Source organism: Phyllobates terribilis, unplaced genomic scaffold (genome assembly GCF_046119375.1).
Source record: "Phyllobates terribilis strain yellow unplaced genomic scaffold, ASM4611937v1 Scaffold_3__8_contigs__length_932513732, whole genome shotgun sequence".
Lineage (NCBI taxonomy): Eukaryota > Metazoa > Chordata > Amphibia > Anura > Dendrobatidae > Phyllobates > Phyllobates terribilis.
Window position 1 is genome coordinate 200,415,813 of NW_027362763.1, and position 21,512 is coordinate 200,437,324.

Consider the following 21,512-nt stretch of genomic DNA (forward strand, 5'->3'; position numbering starts at 1 on the left):
TCAATAAAATACAGAAAAATCTTTAAATGAGAAGGTGTGTCCAAACTTTTGGTCTGTACTGTATATGATTTGCATACATGCAGTCACGTACTGACTAGATGGGCATGGCCTCGCTCAATGCAAGTGAACTTAGGGAGGCTGGACACGTCTAGTTGGAATGTGCCCAGAAGTATGCAAATCGTATCATTGCGGTCACAGCATCGGAGATTCCCCCCAACACGCCATGTGTGCAATGTGAGGATTCACAAGTCTGCAGTCACGTAGAGTAACTGCAGACTTGTAGCCTAAGGCCGGAAACCCCCTTTAATATAACATCTAAATAGCACAGTGGATCCCTGCAGAATGAGGCCTTGTCTTGTCTTGTTTTGTTGACTTGCCGGTCTAAAGAATTTAATAGAAGAATTAATTAACCTATTTTTCTCATAAAATCACCAAAACAGTATCACAATCTTGGTGATTTACTAACAAAAAATGCATCCCAATGAGTAGTGAATCAACAAAATGCAAATTAGGTGAGGATTTACTTCACCTCCAGCAGAAGCCAAAACTTTGCATCATAGTGAATATTGTTATTTATCTGCCATGTATTAAGATGTCCCTGTGTAATATGCAACTCTGATAAAAGTGGAAGGTAGAGCTGCTCTTAAAGGGTTACTCTGCAAAAGGACATAGCTGCTCTTAAAGGGATACTCTGCAAAAGGACATAGCTGCTCTTAAAGGGTTACTCTTCAAAAGGACATAGCTGCTCTTAAAGGGTTACTCTGCAAAAGGACATAACTGCTCTTAAAGGGTTACTCTGCAAAAGGAGAAATCAGCTACCTGTAAATGGTTAATCAGAGTTTCTAATGACATAATGCCTGTAATGACCTCAGTTGCTGTTTATAGTCTCTTATATCTCCTCTTATTCATCTACACACAGAATGACGAATGATAATAGCGCAGATCTGTAGCGTTTCCATTCTGCACATTCCCTGCCTCCCCCACACAGTGGTATCTCCCAGCTCATAAGCATAAAGCCTCACAGTTCTCAAAACAGTGAGACCATGAAGAGCCCAACTTTGGTCTCTTAGAAGCCCAGAGCTATTACAACTGAATTAAACACAATTTTTTTAGCTTTCCCAATTATACATATAGTTTTACATTTTAGTCTCCTTTTACTTTGACTCCAGCGGCAGAAAAAGCTTAGAGCTTCAGACGAAACGCAAGTTAATCAAATGACCTTCCACTTAAAAGTACATTTGTTCTCCACAAATGATTGGACATGTTTGATGATTGCTGTGGTCTTTCTGCTGATTCATTTCTCTGGTAGGAGAAATTGGCTTCTAACATACAGTAAATTGTATTGTGAACCACTGGTCTATGTTTTGTTGCTGAACACAACTCACTAGTACAGAAGTAGAGTTTGAATATGTTGTCACATAGGATCCAATATTGCTTTTTGACCTGAAAATCCACATTAAGGCTTATCAGGAAACTGGGAGAAAACCAAGTCACAAGCTAAAGTTACCCATACACAATAATGTCATCTGAACCCACCAATTTTGGATGGATTCTACAACAATCCAATGTGTATAGACGTTCCTGATATGCTCCATGGCAGATGGTATGAGAAAAAAGGATCGGACAGTTTGATTTTAACATGCCTAATCATTTTCTTCCTAGTAGAGATAAGCTGCAGAGAGAGTAGTCTATGGAGGAGTCAGTAGGTATAGCTGAGTATTTGGTAGACAGATATCTGGAGTATTTAGCCTAGTTAGAAGAAGACTTCTTCTGATCAACAGAGATCATCCACTGCATTTATTATTTGGCAAGTCAACCAATTTATAGACTCTGCTCGACAAAGATTATCTGATAAACTGTCATCAGCAGGTTTGATGAGCAGAATGTCACGCACAGTGTGGGAAAGTCTAAGTGCAACACGAAGGGATGAGGGAAAGGAAGCCCAGACACTAGGGAAAGGGGGAGTGGAAACCCCTAGGCAGATCTAATAACACCCTGCCTACCCTACCGTCCCTATATTGGTTCCACACCAATCGCCGAGCAGAAAACCTAAGCCCTGTATATCCCTAAAGCTTGGCCCTAGATAGGGAGGGGGGATGAGTGCGCACTGGTCAGTCCCCATTATAAACTAAAGACAACAAGGGAGACATACAAAGGGGGGAAAACTTAGCTTGAGCAGATACCAGTGAGATAACACCAAACGTCCTCCAAGGGCACCATAGAGGAAGCTAGCCGACTGCTATAGCTCCAAGCCTTCAAAGGGGAAAATGAGAATATCATCAGCGACTCCCTGAAGCAGACTGAGAGTTTATAAACACCTAGACCAGGGTGTGTCAATCAGAGCAGGAGGGAGGTTTCCGCTGGGTCCAAAAGTCAGAAGGATTAAGAAGGAGTCTGCAATGCCAAATGAAGTGACCTTCTGCAGCCAGATCCAGAGCGACTGTCTGTTACATCTGACACACCCGTGACACAGATAATGGATTTCGATGCTTAGCTAACCTGGGTGTCATCAAGCACTAACCTCTCTATCGATCTTCGCAGGTGATGACATCAGCGGCTCGGGGAGCGGAGACGGCTGCTCCGATACTGTGTGCATCAAGACAGCTTCTGGAGACGCCACTGTAATACACACACAAACACATGTGGTCCGAAAGGAAAATTCACCAGGGTTGAATGGAAAAGCCAGCTTCAACTCATGGGATCTATGGCTACTTCTTGCCGCTTTGCTTGTGACACATGTTGCCCGGTGGTAACCTCTGTGAACTGTTATATAAAGGGAACGCGGTAACTTTTCTCCCTTAATAAACTTGACCTTCTTCTGTATTTGGAAGTAGATGAAAATGGAAAGGAAACGAGTGCTGGAGATTAGGCCACTATAACACTGTGCTCTTCCGCAGGCTCAACCTGTTTCCATACCTGTACATTTTTTGTAATTGCGTGTATTTTATTTTCTGATACAGATAAACCATATCTGGCTGGGTTTTTTTTTCCTTTGGTTGATAGGAAAAAATGTTAAAAGTGACATAAAACTTCACTAATATTGTGTCTCTTTTCTAAAATTAAAAATAAAATTGCAAAAAAATTGTAAAATATTTATTAGTGCAAAGACATACCATTCTCTACATACACAGCTAACAAGCACAAAGGAGCAATGTATGCAATTTTCCTGGTTTCTATATAAAGTACATTTTTCTTCACATCCGTCACTGGGAGTTTTATTTTGTCAATTCTCTGATTCAGCAGAAAGCCCCCAGCTCGGAGCGTGACCGCTGATTTCTGTTTACTCAGAAAACTATTAACTTGGATCAGTAATCCGGGAGGACAGATCTAGCTGGTGCTAGGTATTAGTAAGCCAATATAAGCATTGGGGGCACTTTATTAAGAGGATTATGCCCGAAATCTGGAGTAAACATCTTAATAAGTCACAATATTTTTCAGCAAAAATATTGCGACTTTTGGCATCTATACGCCAGTGCTGGCCAGCTACGCCAATATGGGCAAGGCATGGGCGAGGCATGGGCATATCCGTCCACCTGTCAAATTCATCATACGTACTCCACATTTCTGACAACAGCACACACTGGTATCAGACGGCGAGCGCCGCTTAATTAAATAGGTCGGATTATGCTCGCAATATGCTAGTGTTAATGAACTGCATCCATTGTTTTTTCATTTTGCTGTAAAACACTATATCGCTTTTAAAGGGAATGTTCATTGTGACAACCAGACAATCTGTGTGGCCGGATCCTGTACTCATATTCCTTCATCTGTTCCCCAGTTCTTTCTAACTTACATTTGGCAGGTTAGCAAGAAGAAGGGGCAGATGGGTGGCAATTTGACTACAGGAGCAGACTTCATAAGGACTGTTTGTAGTCATTTACCATTGAAACTTAAAGGGAATCCGTCAGTAGGATAAACCCCCTAAGCCGTCTATATGGGAATGCAGGTCATAGGAAGCTGAATAACATGATACCTTGATATCTGGAATCTGACATCTTATTCCAAAGAAATCCGTATTTTCTAAATATGTAAATGAGCTATTAAGATCTATGGGCCGGACACTGATCTCCTTCAGAATCTGAATACAAAGCTTACAAGTAGTATACAAGTATATTATAATTTTAATCAACAGATCTTGGAATAATAATAAATTCCACAATTGGATGTGTTAAGAAAAAAGGTTCCTGTGCTGAGATAATCTTATAAATGTGCCCCTGCTGTGTACTGTGTAATGGCTGTGTCTGACCGTGCAGGAACATGGTCTGATCATACCACATCTCCTGGGTAGGAGAGGACGCAAAAGAGTATACAGACAGGACAGCGCAGGATCACATCTCCTGGGCAGGGGAGGAAGCAAAAGAGTATACAGACAGGACAGCACGGGATCACAGCTGGTTCTTTCTGAGAGGTAAAACATTTGCTGTGCACGCCACTAATAAGACGCGTTGAATTCATTCAGTGATGTCCACCTATTAATGAATTCAGCGCATCTTATTTCTACATGCCCCTTTACGAAATGCTAGTTCTAATGAATCGGGATCATATACTACAGGGATCAGGCCGTTGCCTGAAAATGCGACAGCGCTGTTTGTCTCTGAACTTAAATAAAGTGACAATTCTTTTGTGCAGTTTGGTGAATCCCACTTGTTCTGTGTATTTCCCTTCAATCATTTGGATGGTACATGGAAACCATCTATTTCTACAGGATATATTTTTATAGACACAAATAGATGTGAATGTGCTGGAAAGCGATGCATACCGCTGCAGTTCCATTTCTTACTGTCTGATTCTGCAGAAAGTAAGACTTCAGTCCCCAATTTAGCCAATGACGTTACGACCCACAACTCTTCCAAGTGTGGATTATGGCAGGTATTAGCCACGTGTCCTATTCTAAGACGCGTGTATGCGTCTCGGCAGGTGTGTAGCTCCTAATCTCGTTGGAACCATAGCCATTTACTGGCCACAGCAGGAACATATTAACCTTACTGATGTCTTCTCTGCAGCTGTCGATCAGCCATGAAATATTTGGTATTTTACCTACAATTTTAAAGCGAGGTTACTTTGAAGGGGTTCTCCAGGGATTAAAAAACATGGCTGTCTCTTTGCAACAAGAGCACCATCCCTGTCTACAGGTTTCACATCATGTCGCAGTTCTGCATCATTCACATCAATGGAGAAGAGTTGCACTTCCAAATACAACCTGTCGACATGGGGTGGGCTCTGTTTTTGGAAAAAGAAAGCCATGTTTTTCTAATTCTGGAATAACTCTTAAAGCCTTTTAAGTTTTGTTTTCTGGCATTAGTATCTCCTATAGAGAAGCCTAGATGGGAAAATACCAGACAAAAATACCATCTTCAAAGCTTGCAGCGTTTAAAAAAAAATGCATCTGTCCTCCCAAAAAACAGCACAAAAAAAAGCATAGTGTGAGTTATATTTCACTTTAGACTTTAATGAAATATCTGTCCTCAGTGTTTTTGCCCCCACCCCCCCCCCAAAAAAAATAAAGGACTTGCCAAGAATAATTCCAGCAACAACTCCTACTTATGCAAAATGCTGTATGTGAAATTAAAATGAATCTGTCAGCAGGATTTCAGCCTCCAAACTAAAGTATTTATTTGCGCATGTAGCAAGTCCAGCAATACCATTACAAGGCCAGTCAGTTACTGACAAATCTACATCTGAACTGATGTGCAAATGAATCGCTATGGTAGATCTGAAGCCTCTGTCACTCCAGCTCTATTCCCTGTCCAGCGCTGCCTCCTCCTGCTTGACTGACAATCTATATGCTGTGTGTATTTAGCTAAAGGAGACGTCCGTCAAGGAGGAGAAGGTGGCGCTGGACAGGGAATAGATAGAGCTTGAGTGACAGAGGCTTCAGATCTGCCATAGCCCTCCAGCCTCAATTACATATCAATTCAAACACTGATTTCTCAGTAACTGAGGAACGGGCTGGCCATGTAAAGGTATCCTGGACTTGTCTTTGAAAGAGCTACATGCCCATATAAATAGTTTGGGGTGTGAAATCCTGCTGACGGATTCCCTTTAACTTAAAGGGATTTACCTGTTCCATATCTATGAAGCTTGATTACTATGCAATTAAAAAATATACAACTTTCTAATAACCTTTGTGATTTCATTCATTGCTGCTTTGAGATCTCCGTTTGCTGACTGTAAATCGTGCATACATTGTTATGAGGTTATAACCATCTATACATGATCCTGAAAGTTTTCATCCTCTACACACAAGTTTTCATTCACTTACAGCAAGCAGAGATCTTGAAAAGTGAACGACACAAAGTACTAAAATGTTTCATCACTTTTACAAATCCGTATTCCCATCTTCATGAATGGGTATTGTCTGATTGTGCTTGTAAATGTAAGAACTTTTTAAATTTACTGTTCTGTTCTTCAGCGATTAACATTTTCCTTTTGTTTACAGCTCGTTGCCTTGGAGACCGACCAACGCTGCTTCACTTCAGAACATGCACAGTGCTTACAAACTCTGTCTATTGAGCTTGGAAGCACTTTTTTGGAAACTCGTGACATTGCTAAGTGCTCTGTTATTTCCATAAACCCTGCCAGCTTCAAGTGCTCAAAAGATAGTAGCGGTGGCCGATCCCCCTAGGTCAGTGGTTCCCAACCTTTCTTACCTTGACAGCCACACTCAGCTCTAAGAGAGGTTCACTAGCCACATTCAAAGCCCACCCAGTAGTGACATCCAACTCCTTCTCTCCCCCACTTCAACAGCAGTGATACCAAAGTATGACAGCCAAAGTTTCTCCATAGAAATCACACCGAGGCAAGATACTTACATTTAGGGATTCCCATTTTAACTCCATTCAGTATCTCGCATCAAGCATATTTGGTCAGTATTTTACATCAGTATTTGATGTAAACCAGGAGTGGGTGATAAATGCAGAAGTGGTGACGCGTTTCGAAGTGCGGCTCCCTCCATTTCTATAAAATTCTCCAAAATTCCAAATCAAGTGACCAAAATGTGTGGATACTTCGGTCTATCACATCATGCTTTATGTGTTATAGTTTGCCTGTCTTTCCACAGCACACAGAGCATCACAAACTGAGAATAATGCAAGCGAGAGTGAGGTGCTGTCACGTATAAGTGAACTTAATTGTAACTGTAGTTCTCGCCGGTACTTGGAATGCCGTCACCATAAACCTCACGTCCTGATGAGTCTTTCTCAGCATGTAGATGCTTCCCAGGACTGGTCTTTCTCCCAGCACTGGTCCTTCTCTCAGGACTGGTCTTTCTCCCAGCACTGGTCCTTCTCTCAGGACTGATCTTTCTCCCTTTGGCTGAATGCATCTTACCACTGAGTTTTCCTACAATTAAAAATAAATTAAGGATGGATTAAAACAAATAATAAAAACAGTTTTCCACATTTCTCTTCAAGCTCTTCTGCAGTTTATATACTCCTTGTAGACTTATGCATTGGCCAGTCTTCTAAGATCCATGAGCATTTTGCATACTTCATTTCCAGAGGAGCATTGCATGGCCTACAAGTCTCCAAACACCAGACTGGCACTGTCTGCAAGGAGAAACATTCCCCTTTACACCCCCAGTCAGAGGCCTCTCACCCCGTCAAATCAGATTCCTGCTTTGCACTGAGGAGGGGCAAAAATCCTGAATCACGTGACTGTAAATGAAGTGTCTGGTTTTGCTTTGGCCTAAGTCATGTGACAAGGCTCGTTAAAGGGTCATCACTGACTTTTAGGATTGTTACATCCTATGGATGGCACTAGAGATCAAGTCCTCTTCCTGTCTGAAGAAGCGATTTGCTTATAAGATCCGTGTGGCACACTCTCTGTGGTGAAGTCTGGCTGCTGCGGCAATGTTACTGATGTTACAGTAAATAGCAGCTCCTCTGCACATCTATGTGCCACTAGGGTGACCAAAATAGTTTTAAAGAGTTAAAACGGATGATATTTAAAAGATCTAAGATAACTGAATCAGTAGTAATGTGGCATATAAAAATGTTTGGGCACCCCTGGTCAAAATTACTGTTATTGTGAACAGTTAAGCAAGATGAAATGATCTCTAGAACGGATAAAGTTAAAGATGACACATTTCCTTTGTATTTTAAGCAAAAATAACAAAAATATTATTTTTTAAATTTTAAAAATTACAAAAAGAAAAATGGGTGGACGCAAAAGTATGGGCACCCTGCATGGTTAGTACCTATGTAAGCTGCAGACAGCATACTGTAGAGGTTAAAACACAGATTTCAGATGCCTCTCTTATATCAACCTCCTTCCTGTTGTGTATTTGCAATGATTGTTTTAGCACCAGGAGCTTATCATTGCTGGACACAGCAGTACAGTGTCCATTTTAGGACATGATCAGATATCAAAATCAAACATCAGAATGATGTCAGTTTGAGGCTAAATACCCTGTCTGAGAACTGATTGTAATAAGTGATTCTGACGAGTGATTTTGATGAGTGATTCTGACAAGTGACTTTGACAACTGTAATAATAATAATAAAAAAAAAAAAAGTAACTGTTCGCTGATGGAACTTGAACCCAAAATTCTGTATACCAAAGCTAGTGCACTAACCACTGAGCTATAAACTCAGTTGTAAGAAGCTTGGAGTTCTATTTGGTTATATGATTTTCAGTGCAAACATGTCTAAAACTCATTGGGACTTATGCACAGACTGCAAGCAAGCCAAATTCAAATGATGTTTGATTTTGATGTGTGACTTTCTTCAAACATCAGATTCAGAATCACAATGACTTTTATTCACCCTGAGTATTTTCATGGTTGATCTCCATAAGAGAAGAAAAGCTGCCAGGTACTATCACTTGGCTGGATAGCTCAATGGTAAGGCAGCAGCCTCTACAACTACAATATCAGAGTTCAAATGCTGATAATAACAAGAATTGTTATTTTTTTTAATTATGCCTATTTAGCACACAAACTACAGGGGTGTTTTACTTTTAATATCTGACACTCTGATTGTCATCCTGACGTGTTAAGAGTTTCAGACACGCTGTCTATTTGCATGGTAAATTACATAGCCAAAGTAAATTGGGAGGTACTAATTTACTACATATCTATTTCCAAGTGACTTTATATTTGCATAATTTCTTAAAGGGGTCTAATGATAAAGTCTTTATTGTAAATTTTTATTTTCATCCACCCAAGTACTGGCTGCAAACTCCCAATTTACTTTTGATATGTAATTTACCATGCAGCAAATAGACAGCATGTCTGAAACTCTTAACACGTCAGGATGACAATCAGAGTGTCAGATATTAAAAGTAAAACACCCCTGTAGTTTGTGTGCTAAATAAGCATATTTATTAATTCTTATTACTATCAGGATTTGAACTCTGATATTGTAGTTTCAGAGGCTGCTGCCTTACCATTGAGCTAACCAGCCAAGTGATAGTAGCTGGCAGCTTTTCTTGTCTTATGAGATAAACCATGAAAATACTCACAGTGACTAAAAGTCATTCTGATTCTGATGTTTGAAGAAAGTCACACATCAGACTCACACATCAGAATCAAACATCATTTGAATTTGGCTTGCTTGCAGTCTGCATAAGTCCCAATGAGTTTTAGACAAGTTTGCACTGAAAATCATATAACCAAATAAAACAGCCAGGTTTTCACTATATAGTTTATAGCTGAGTGGTTAGTGCACTGGTTTTAGGACACAGAATTCTGGGTTCAAGTCCCATCAGCGAACAGTTACAATTTTTTTTTTAATATTGTTACAGTTGTAAAAGTCACTCGTCAGAGTCACTCGTCAGACAGGGTATTTAGCCTCATACTGACATCATTCTGATGTTTGATTTTGATATCTGATCATGTCCTAAAATGGACACTGTACAGCAGCTTGTGCCTCCTGGTCAGACTCCACCCCCTCCTGTGATAAGCAGCTCACTGTCTATAGACATTGTATATACAGAGCCGGGTGTGGGCGGGGGCAGCTTCCTCAGCTCTGCTGCATTGCTAAATCTAAAAGCTCTGATTGTGTTAGAACGGCTGCACCCAGTAATCTAAGTGACACATTGTTGGATTCAGGGTCTCTTTGCCTCCATCAGGCTGCTCTCAGATGAGGTACCAAAAACCTGCTGACAGTATTCCTTCATTTGGTAACCCTTAAAGGGAATCTGAGTGGCTCAGTAATCAAGATTCATTTCTACCTTTCAGTGTGGTTGTCATGTTAGTGCTCACCTGTACGTTGTTGGCATTCATCTTTGTGTACTTCCCATGATTTCTTCTTGCACTGTTTGCTACAAGTGAATACAGAGTAACATCGCAGGCATGGAGAAAGCTTGACACCAATAGAGCGGCCACACTGGTAGCAGTACTTGAAGAAAGTTCTAAAAAAGAGGAGCGCAAAAGTTGTCAGCAGAAAATACATGAAAGCACAGCTGCATGTAGGTGCCAACAGATGGCAGTAATCCTAATGCCAGCAGGAAATGGTAGGCCGCCTCACCGGTTTGATGGCACGCTCCCTTCACCAGCTGTCACCTTGGTACTTCCCTTGGCGTTTGCCTCTCCTAGTGTAAAGGACACAATGACTGTGTGGAGTTTATACAGTGCAATTCTACATTTCTTTATACAAAAAACAGTGACAGGCCTGCTAAATGCCCCCTTTACTGCCAATGTGGTACTCCTGTAAAGCCCAACCAGAGGTGACAGGGATTTTCACTATATATTACAATACCTAAGTATTGCAACATATGGTAGAAATGAATGAATAATCACAAGTTCAGTCTACTATGGGGGCTAAAAAATGCAGTGAAAAGTGAAAAACAGTTTTAAAACATAAAAAACAATTAAAAAATCATAGTCACCCCTTTTTTATCCGTTTAAAAAAAATAAAAAAACATGCATATTCCACCATTGCCATGCACATAAAAGTCCAATCTATTAAAATATAAAATTATTTAACCCATACGGTAAATGTAAAGAAAAGAAAATGCCAAAATTGCCATTTTTCGGTCACCGTAACCTCTCCCAAAACGACGCAATGAAAAGCTATCAAAACACTGTATGTAGCCCGTTACAGTTCAGCAAAAAAAAAATAACTCCCATACAGTCCCATCAATAGAAAAATAAAGAAGTTATGGATCTCAGAAAACTGGGACACAAACCAAAATGTTGTTAACCACTTAATAATAAAGAAAACTATACAAGATTGGTATTGCAGTAATCCTGCTGAAGAATCATATTGCAAAGTCAATTTTATCACACAATGAACACAGTATAAACAAAACCCTTTTTTCACCAATTCATCTCACTTGGTATTTTTTCCCATTTTTCAGTACATCACATGGCAAAATAAATGGTGTCATTCAAAACAACTTGTCCAGCAAAAAAAACCAAGCCATCATACGGCAATGTCGCAGGAAAAATAAAATAGGTATGGCTCTTGGAAGAAGAGGAGGAAATAACAAAAGAGCAAAAATGAAAATTGGCTGGATCCTTAAGGGGTTAAAAAGGTTGTCCCCTTTCAGTTAAAGCAGTATTCCCATCTCCAAGATCCTATCCCAATATGTAGTAGATATAATAATAATATCAAATATCTCTAATTAGAAATGTAGTATAGTTATTCTGATAACCTATGTCGCTTACCCCATGGGCAGAGCACTGCAGTAGCTTAGGTATCCATAGTTATGACGTCTCATATAGTGACAGTTACTTAGTAAGTTCTTTGTGGTCGTAACCATGGATACTTAAGCTACTGCAATGGCCTACACATGGGGTAAGCAACATAGTGAATCAGAAGAACTATACTACATTTCTAATTGGATGTATTTGCTTATATTATTATTATCATTACACATAATACATATTGGGATAGGATCTAGGAGATGGGAATACCCCTTTAATGTTCATCCCTGTGCGCAATTCAGAACAAAAAAAAACAAATTGTGCTGTTTTGTACCTTGCCCCGGGACCATTGTCGAGTCTTGCCACTGCTTCTGGTGTCTGACATTGACTGCGGCGCTGATAGCACTTCAACAGAGCAGTAGCCAATCAGTGAGCTCAGCAGCCCTGACTGGTGCATTCTGTTTAAACTGCCAGAGCTGCTGAGCTCACTGATTGGTGGTCGCGATGTCGACCTAACGTCAGTGCCACAGCCAATCCGGGACACTGGGAGCAGCACTGGAGACTCATCGGTGGACTCAGGGAAGGTGAGTATAATGTAGTTCGTTTTTGTATAAAAAAAAACTGCACCCAGGGACAAACATTAACTGAATTTGTCACCTATTTCCAAGTACTCTCTTGACTCTGAAAGAGGAATAATATATAGCAGTGTACAGTGGCTCTAGACAGTAGGTAATGGAGATGTGCAGCTTACGGACGAGGCCTTCCTTCGCCCACTCCTGTTCCTTCGCTGTGACTCCCTCCCGAGTGTGCTTTCCTAAGTGCTCTAAGAGCTGCTTCCGGCCGTTGTACGTGTCCCGCTCCTCCGGTGACAAGGCATGGTACGGTGTGTGTGCTATCCTCTTATCCTGCAATATACAAGTATCATTCACAAAAAAAGAAATACTAATTATCATCATTTCTTACTATATATCATGTACAGAACATGTTCCTACACCTAATTCACCTTGTATTAGCTAATTCTCAGATTATGGTATATTTTGCTCTCGCTGGCCGTTACTAGGTCTAAGAAAACTTTCTAAGTGTAAACCTGCTACTTTACAGAGTAGCAGACAAAAAATGTGTGTAAAATGTTGTTATAAAGTTTCTTCGTCTTATAGTTGATAGTTAAAGGATATGTGCACACGGACCGGAGCCGGCTACGGCCCAGACGCTGCGGAACAGCCGCCGCCGGCTTCTGCTCAATATGCTAATGAGCAGCGCCATTTTTTTATTCACCTGCGGACTTTCCTCATAGAGGTGAGGACTATGGAGAAAGCCCGCATGCGGACTCGCAAGGGAAATTGACATGCTGCGGCCCGGAAAGACGCACCACATTTCCGTATTCGCGGGTGACCTGCATGTGCCCAGAGACACATAGTGGACATGGGATTTCTAGAAATCCATCCACTATGCTGTAATATCTGGCCGCTGCGGGTTTCACGCTGTATAAGTCCGCAGCGTCAAACCGGCAGCGGCCCCATATCGTGGGCACACACCCAAAGAGTAAACGTCATTTAAAATTTTGTTTCTAAATCAATAATACTTGTGATAAGTTGAAGTTTTGAAATATATCTTACTAGAATACTCGGCTTCTTTCTCCTGCTGGGCTGATCCATGAGATTCTCAAAATTCTCAATTTATGGATAAAATCTGTGAATACAGATTATTACATTACCGAGAGGAGATGACAGCTGGTGCTCTTAAAGTTCTATGGAAAACTGTAACTGACTTTTCAGGAGAACTTGCAGCAGAATGTCAGTGTCGGCCTCTCTAGCTCCTCCCACCTTCATAGAATGTTATGAGCACCAACTGTCATCTCCTATCTCAATAATGGAAAAATCTTTCTTCACTGAATTCACCCATGAATTGCAAGAGAAAATTCAATCCATGAATAGAAAGAAGCAGATTTCTCTGATAAGATACATTACAAAGTTTCTTATTTTCATGTGCTGCATAGTTTTCTCTCTACCTGTCCAGCTACACACCTCGTGTGCAATTATTCAGGAAAGTAAGTATTTTGATCTTGTCATAATTTCTATGCAGATTTTCCAGGTCAGAGCTGTATAAACTTGAATACTTATTGGATGGAGCAGATCAGGTGATGTGTAATGAGGAGGGTGAGGCTTAAGGATACAACACCCTTTATCAAGGTGTGCCGAATTATTAGTCAGCTTGTTTACTTCAGGCAAAACGGGCCAAAAAAGAGATTTATCTGACTCTGAAAAGTCAAAAATTGTTACAAGTCTTACGAAGGCATTCAGCACCCTTGTAATTGCTAAGATATTGGGGCGTCATCACAGAACCATCAAAAGTTTTGTTGAGCAGAATCAAATAGAGAAGCGACCAGGAAGCCATTATCCTCCAGGGTGGTCATATTCCAGAACTGCTACCTGCCTGGAGGCCCAGAAGTACAAGGTGATCAGTGGTCAGAGACATGGCCAAGGAAAGGAGGCTCAAACCCGACCACCACTGAGCAAGACACAACAGAAGGTGAAACGTCAACACTGGGCCAAGAAATATCTGAATATAAAAAAACAGGAACAGTGGATTACATGATTGTAATTGTGACACTTTACATGTGGTTGTCCTGAGGAAGGAGTCGTTACTGACTTTGAAACGCGCTGACAATAAACCACTTTCAGTTAACCATCTTATCTTCGGATCTTGGAATCAGCAGCGCATCTGAAATCCACTGTTTCTGTTTTTTTTATATAGGAATTGATTCCTGTGGATATTGCAGCAGCTGACAGTTACGCTATATAGTGGTTTTGTCACAACCTTTCAAGATGAGCATATGACCCCTATCTTCTGTCCCTCATACTTGGGTAACACCCAATAAAGCTTTGCGTATTTCTGTCAAAGAAATATCTGAAGAGAAATTTTTCAAAGGTTTTATGGATTGATGAGATGATAGTGACTCTTGACGGACCAGATGGATGGACGTGGCTGGATCAGTAATGGGCACAGACCTCCGCTTCGGCTCAGACACCAGCAAGGTGGAGGAGGGTACTGCTACGGGCTGGTGTTATTAGAGATGAGCTAGTTGGACCTTCTTGGGTTGTAGATGGATTCAAAATCAACTCCCAAATGTACTGCCAGTATTTAGGAGACACTTTCTTTAAGCATTGGTACAGGAAAAAGTCTGCACATTTCAATAAAACCATGATTTTTATGCAGGACAATGCTCCATCGCAGCGTCAAAGTCTCCACTGCGCGGCTGCCAGTAAAAGCCTTAAACACGAAAGAATAATGACATGGCCCCTTCCTCTCCTGACCTAAACCTTATAGAGAACTTCTGGGCCCTTTTTAAATGGGAGATTTACGGTGAAGGGAAACAGTCCATCTCTCTGATCAGTGTCTGGGGGGCTGTGGTTGATGCTGCCCAAAAAGTTGGTTGTCAACAGATTAAGAAATTAACAGACTCCATGGATGGAGCTTATGATTGTTTTTAATAAGAAGGGCAGCTTTATTGGTCACTGATATTTTTTTTTAAATGTCAGAAATGTTTTTTTGTAAATTTTTAGTTGCTTGGTCATCATATTCACTTTAACAGATGAAAATAAACAATTGAGGTAAGAAAATGTATGTTTTTCATTTAGTTGCCCAATAATTCTGCATACATAGATATTCACAAAGGAAAGACAAAACTTCACATTTACTTTCTTAAATATTTAGGTTTCAGTGTATGATCAGTGTAGAGCGGCAGCAGAATGTGATGAGCACACAGTGTATGATCAGTGTAGAGCGGCAGCAGAATGTGATGTGCACACAGTGTATGATCAGTGTAGAGCGGCAGCAGAATGTGATGAGCACACAGTGTATGATCAGTGGAGAGCGGCAGCAGAATGTGATGAGCACACAGTGTATGATCAGTGTAGAGCGGCAGCAGAATGTGATGTGCACACAGTGTATGATCAGTGTAGAGCGGCAGCAGAATGTGATGAGCACACAGTGTATGATCAGTGTAGAGCGGGAGCAGAATGTGATGTGCACACAGTGTATGATCAGTGTAGAGCGGCAGCAGAATGTGATGAGCACACAGTGTATGATCAGTGTAGAGCGGCAGCAGAATGTGATGAGCACACAGTGTATGATCAGTGTAGAGCTGCAGCAGAATGTGATGAGCACACAGTGTATGATCAGTGTAGAGCTGCAGCAGAATGTGATGAGCACACAGTGTATGATCAGTGTAGAGCGGCAGCAGAATGTGATGAGCACACAGTGTATGATCAGTGTAGAGCGGCAGCAGAATGTGATGAGCACACAGTGTATGATCAGTGTAGAGCGGCAGCAGAATGTGATGAGCACACAGTGTATGATCAGTGTAGAGCGGCAGCAGAATGTGATGAGCACACAGTGTATGATCAGTGGAGAGCGGCAGCAGAATGTGATGAGCACACAGTGTATGATCAGTGTAGAGCGGCAGCAGAATGTGATGAGCACACAGCGTATGATCATTGTAGAGCGGCAGCAGAGTGTGATGAGCACACAGTGTATGATCAGTGTATAGCGTCAGCAGAATGTGATGAGCACACAGTGTATGATCAGTGTAGAGCGGCAGCAGAACGTGATGAGCACACAGTGTATGATCAGTGTATAGCGGCAGCAGAATGTGATGAGCACACAGTGTATGATCAGTGTAGAGCGGCAGCAGAATGTGATGAGCACACAGCGTATGATCATTGTAGAGCGGCAGCAGAGTGTGATGAGCACACAGTGTATGATCAGTGTATAGCGTCAGCAGAATGTGATGAGCACACAGTGTATGATCAGTGTAGAGCGGCAGCAGAATGTGATGAGCACACAGTGTATGATCAGTGTAGAGCGGCAGCAGAATGTGATGTGCACACAGTGTATGATCAGTGTAGAGCGGCAGCAGAATGTGATGAGCACACAGTGTATGATCAGTGTAGAGCGGCAGCAGAATGTGATGAGCACACAGTGTATGATCAGTGTAGAGCGGCAGCAGAATGTGATGTGCACATGTGGCACCCCAGGGGTCTGGTTTTCCACAGTAATGTAATGTTATGTCTGAGAGCAGGTGGGAGGTCCTTTGGTCAGGGATCCTGTGCATGCCACACCTCCTGCCCAGTCTTGGGAGGGGAAGAACTTCCCCTGTATAAACCCGAGGCAGGGTGAGTCAGACAAGTGGAGTAGAGACAAGAAGCAGCATAGGAAACAGCAGAGTTACAAGGAGTCAGGGGCTGGCAGCCGCAGAGCTCGCCCTGACTAAGAAGACTTCTTTCCGGACCCGGAGTCCGAGGCTGTGGGGACTAACTCCTACCCAGCAGCAGAATCCGTCAGGCAGGGGATTTCAGGTCCTCTGGCCCAGAAGCCCGAAGGCACGGTCACACGCGTGGGACCAGCACCGCCATCGTGGAGCGGAAGCCATTAGAAGGCCCCGAGTCACCGGCCATACGGGTGAGCACCACACGGTACACTCAGGGACGTGGGCTACTTACATCAGCTTCTAGCAAGGTAGCCAGAAGAGTACAGTCAGTTTGGGAGGCCTACAACTACGCCTGGCCAGGGGAGATCCCATCTGCTCAAGGACTGACCAGGCCCCGTTCGCTAGCAAGTACTCCGGGAGGGTCTATCATTGTCACCAGTAAAGACCCTGAACTACACCGTACCGTCTCTGAGTGGTCCCTGCTACCCCCATCATCCACGTCGGCTGCCCTGAGACCATACCCCTCCCGTTGGGGGTTATACTATCACGCTGCATAATCCTACCATCGGCCTCAGCGGTCTGCCCCGCAGCAGCAGCTCCCTGGCTGCACTCAACGGGTGGCGTAGTCATCAACTATTTACTACTAGTAGACTGCCGTCCAGTTTGACTCCCTGGGCACGGACCGGGTCACCGCCACGAGACTACAACCCTCCACGGATCCGGCTCCGGGTAAGCTCCCGCGTGCGCACCGCAGCGCGACACAGGCCCAGGGGCGCGTCAACTTTGGCGTAGTCGGCAGGATTTCGTGCCCGCAACCACCGGGTACTGCGTGCCTGAAAAGCAAAGACTGTTCAAACTTACCAGTGGTGAAGATTCCCGCTATCCGTGGAGGTTTCCCGCCATCCGGCGCCATCTTCTACCTTCTTCCCGCCATCCGCAAAGTTTTCCCGCCATCCGGCGCCATCTTCGACCTTCTTCCCGCCATCCGTGGAGTTTTCCCGCCATTGGACGCCATCTTGAGGACGCCGCGCGGGAAGAAGAGGGGCGTGGACTCCGAAAGCGCGCGAGAACTGAAGCCCCGCCTCACGTCCGGACGTTGCGTAAGGTCCTGGAAGGAGCCCAGCAGACGCCGACGTCACAGGAGCGCGACGGAAGGTCCTCAACCCTGACGATCCACTGCGGAGCCGCGGCCTACGGAAGAGGATCATCGCAAGGTAGGCCACGGTCCACTAGGGGGGAGGAAGATGTCGGATACGGAGGAGAGCTTCACTGCCTCAACCCCCGCCAGCGCTACCGCTGCTGCAGTTATGCCCTTCACCATGCCCTATATCCCGGGAGCAGCTTGGCTACCCCAGTACTCAGGGGAGTCACATACCCTGCATGACTTTAGAGAAAAGCTGGATAGCCTCTTCCAGGTGTACCCCCTCACAGAAGAGCAAAAAGTGAGCATCCTGGTGGCCCAACTAACAGGGGCAGCCAAAAGGGAAGTAAAATCCTGGCCACCTGGGAGGAAGACTGTCGCAGGGATACTAACCCGGCTGAAGGACACCTTTGATACCCGCACCTCAGCCGAGATTAAGCTTAGATTCTACGGGTGCAAGCAGCGAGCGCATGAGAGTATAAGGGACTATGCACTAAACCTACAAGAGGCCCTGAGGGCCATAAAGCAGACCGACCCTGATGGGGTGGGAAACGAGGACAGGCTGTTGACTGAACAATTTATAGAGGGTTTATATTGCAATGCCCACCGAACCCAATTGCGGGCAATGGCCTTACAGGATCCCCATCTGGACTTTGCACAGTTCAAGGACAGAGCCATCCGGGTGCTCCGAGAACCGGCACCAGGTGGCGTTGTGACCCACAGACGCCCCACTACCACTTACTACCAGGAGGCGGCGCCCTTGTCAGCAGGGCCTGTGGGAGCTGATGCGCAGGCTTTGGACAATGACCCGGCTCCAGACCTACACCATCAGGTCCAAGAGCTAGCTAAGAGCGTTGCTGTGCTAACCCGAACTGTGCAGTCTTTACAGGTTTCCACCCCAGGGAAGATCCAGCTGGCATCCGGACCGGAGGACATCCCGTGGCGTCGACCAAGGAGGACCCCACCGGCCAGAGGAAGACCCAGTGACCGATACAGTGAGGACGGACGACCCATCTGCCGCCGCTGCAATCAACCCGGACATATGGCAAGGTACTGTTCTTTAAACGGGCACAACCTGGGGTAGAGGGCCAACCCCCAGGAAAAAGATCACCAGGCCCATCGAACTGGCGCGACAGATATGTGGGAGGACGTCCAGTCTTGCCTGTGGTACTGGATGGCATTCCCATGAGTGCCCTACTGGACACCGGGTCACAGGTCACCACCATCCCGTACGTGCTCTTCAAGCAGTACTGGAATGACTCGGATATTACCCGCTACCCCGACGACGACTTGAGTATCATCGCCAGCAATGGTCAGCCCGTGCCACAGATCGGATTTAAAGAGGTGACCATCAAAATTGGTAGAGTCGAACTGGCCGCACAGGGACTGATCATTGTAGATATTGATAAACATGAGAGTCACCCAAAAATAACTCTAGGAACTAATGTAATTGAAAATTGTCTTGCAGAAGTGATTTTCCTTTTACAGCAGGTTGCCAAGAATGCCAGCTCCGGCGAGCAGCGGGTGCTCCAGAAAGAGATCCGGGCACTGATGCAACGGCAACAAGTGGAACTCTCCGGCGGTGAGATTGGTAGCGTAAGAATGTGTGACCCTTTTCCTATTGCCATGCCCCCAAAAAGTGAAATGATGATTTGGTGCCGGGCAGCTATTGGTCTGAGAGGTAGAGATTACCAGGCAATGGTAGAACCAGTTTACTCAGACAGTAGGCCCACCATTTTGACAGCACGGGGGGTCGTCAATGTACGCCATGGGAGGGTGCCCGTTCGCATAATAAATATCGGGGAGAGGGAAGTGTACCTGCCCCGGTATGCCACGCTAGCCAAATTATATATCACTAATCAAAATTCTATACAATCTGTGGAACCCTTGCCTCCATCTCACCCGGAGGAAGGTAACGGCTCTAAGAAAGACATGGAGGACTGGTGTCAGCAACTACATCTGGGTACTGACTCCACTCCCTCACATCAGAAACAAGGAGTCTATCGGGTGGTTCAAGAGTATGAGAGAGTGTTTAGTAAACACCCGTTAGACTTCGGGCGAGTCAAGGGGGTAGAACATCGCATCCCCACGGGAGATCATCCTCCCATAAAAGAGAGGTATCGACCCGTACCCCCTGCACATTACCAACACGCCAAGGGGATGCTTAGAGACATGAAGGAGGCTGGGGTAATCCGGGATAGTTGTAGCCCCTGGGCAGCCCCATTAGTTTTAGTCAAAAAGAAAGACAACACCATGAGGATGTGTGTAGATTACCGGAAAATCAACCGTATCACACACAAGGATGCGTACCCCTTACCAAGGATAGAGGAGTCATTGGCTGCTTTAAGATCTGCTAACTTCTTCTCTACCTTGGATCTCACTAGCGGGTACTGGCAGGTTCCTGTAGCAGAGGCGGACCGGGAGAAGACCGCATTCACCACCCCGATGGGACTTAGCGAGTTCACCTGCATGCCGTTCGGACTCTGCAACGCACCAGGAACCTTCCAACGCCTAATGGAGTGTTGTCTGGGCCACAGAAACTTCGAGACGGTCCTGTTGTACCTGGACGATGTCATCGTATATTCCAAGACGTATGAGGACCACCTGAAACACCTGGCGGAAGTGTTCGAGGCTCTGGCGAGTTACGGCCTAAAGGTGAAACCCTCCAAGTGTCACCTCCTGAAACCAAAGGTGCAGTACCTGGGACACGTAGTGAGCGCTGACGGAGTGGCTCCCGACCCTGATAAAATCACCGCAATTAAGGAATGGCCAAGCCCCTCCAGCGTAAAAGAAGTGCGGCAGTTCCTCGGGTTGGTAGGCTACTACCGAAGGTTTATTCCCGGTTTCACCAAAAAGGCAGCACCTATGCAGGACCTCCTGATAGGCCAGTCCCGGAAGGCCAAGAACCAGAAGCCGCCCTTCAAATGGGAAGAGCTGGAAGAAGAGTCCTTCCGCCAGCTGAAGATGGCCCTCACGGGGGACGAAATCCTGGCGTACCCGGATTATAGCCAGCCCTTTATCCTCTACACCGACGCCAGTAACATCGGGCTAGGAGCCGTACTGTCCCAGATCCAGCAGGGGAAGGAACGAGTAATCACCTACGCCAGCCGAAAACTGCGACCCACCGAAAGGAACCCCGAGAATTACAGCTCATTTAAGTTAGAGTTCCTGGCCGTAGTATGGGCAATCACTGAGCGCTTTAAGCATTACCTCGCTTCTTCCCGGTTCACCGTGTACACGGATAACAACCCGCTGACACACCTGGACACGGCAAGACTCGGTGCCCTGGAGCAGAGGTGGATGGCCCGTCTGTCCAACTACGAGTTCACAATTAAATACCGGGCAGGACGCTCCAATACCAACGCGGACGCCCTGTCCAGGATGCCCAACCTGCAGGACGGAGGAGAAGATCCAGAGGGACTGGAAGAAGTTGAACTCCCTGCGTTCCACCGTCATGGGACTATTCAGTATTCCCACCGGGTAAGGAGTAAGCAGGCTGCTACGTTGAACCCCTTACCCCACTACAACTGGGCGGAAACGCAAGACAGCGACCCTGCCGTCCGACTGGTGAA

General features: G+C 44.6%; 2 protein-coding genes across 4 annotated transcripts in view; one reads left to right on the forward strand and one right to left on the reverse strand.

Moving 5' to 3' along the window:
* GPC1 (glypican 1) overlaps positions 1–3,197 on the forward strand; it is a 96,101-nt gene extending 92,904 nt beyond the window's left edge. Inside the window, exon 9 of the mRNA XM_073674464.1 lies at positions 2,542–3,197. Within this exon, the coding sequence (XP_073530565.1) occupies positions 2,542–2,753 (212 nt within the window). The 3' untranslated portion in view covers positions 2,754–3,197. The remainder of the gene's footprint in view (positions 1–2,541) is intronic.
* Positions 3,198–5,778: 2,581 nt separating this feature from the next.
* The window catches only part of ANKMY1 (ankyrin repeat and MYND domain containing 1), an 86,643-nt gene continuing 70,909 nt past the window's right edge, over positions 5,779–21,512 (reverse strand). For 2 of the 3 annotated variants that reach the window (XM_073674463.1, XM_073674462.1), the window contains 4 exons: positions 12,342–12,495; positions 10,470–10,533; positions 10,205–10,353; positions 5,780–7,341 (listed from right to left, as the gene is read on the reverse strand). In XM_073674463.1, coding sequence (XP_073530564.1) covers positions 7,127–7,341; positions 10,205–10,353; positions 10,470–10,533; positions 12,342–12,495 — 582 coding nt within the window. In that variant the 3' untranslated portion in view covers positions 5,780–7,126. Of the gene's footprint in view, positions 7,342–10,204; positions 10,354–10,469; positions 10,534–12,341; positions 12,496–21,512 lie in introns of all 3 variants that reach the window. The other variant, XM_073674461.1, reaches the window with a different exon arrangement.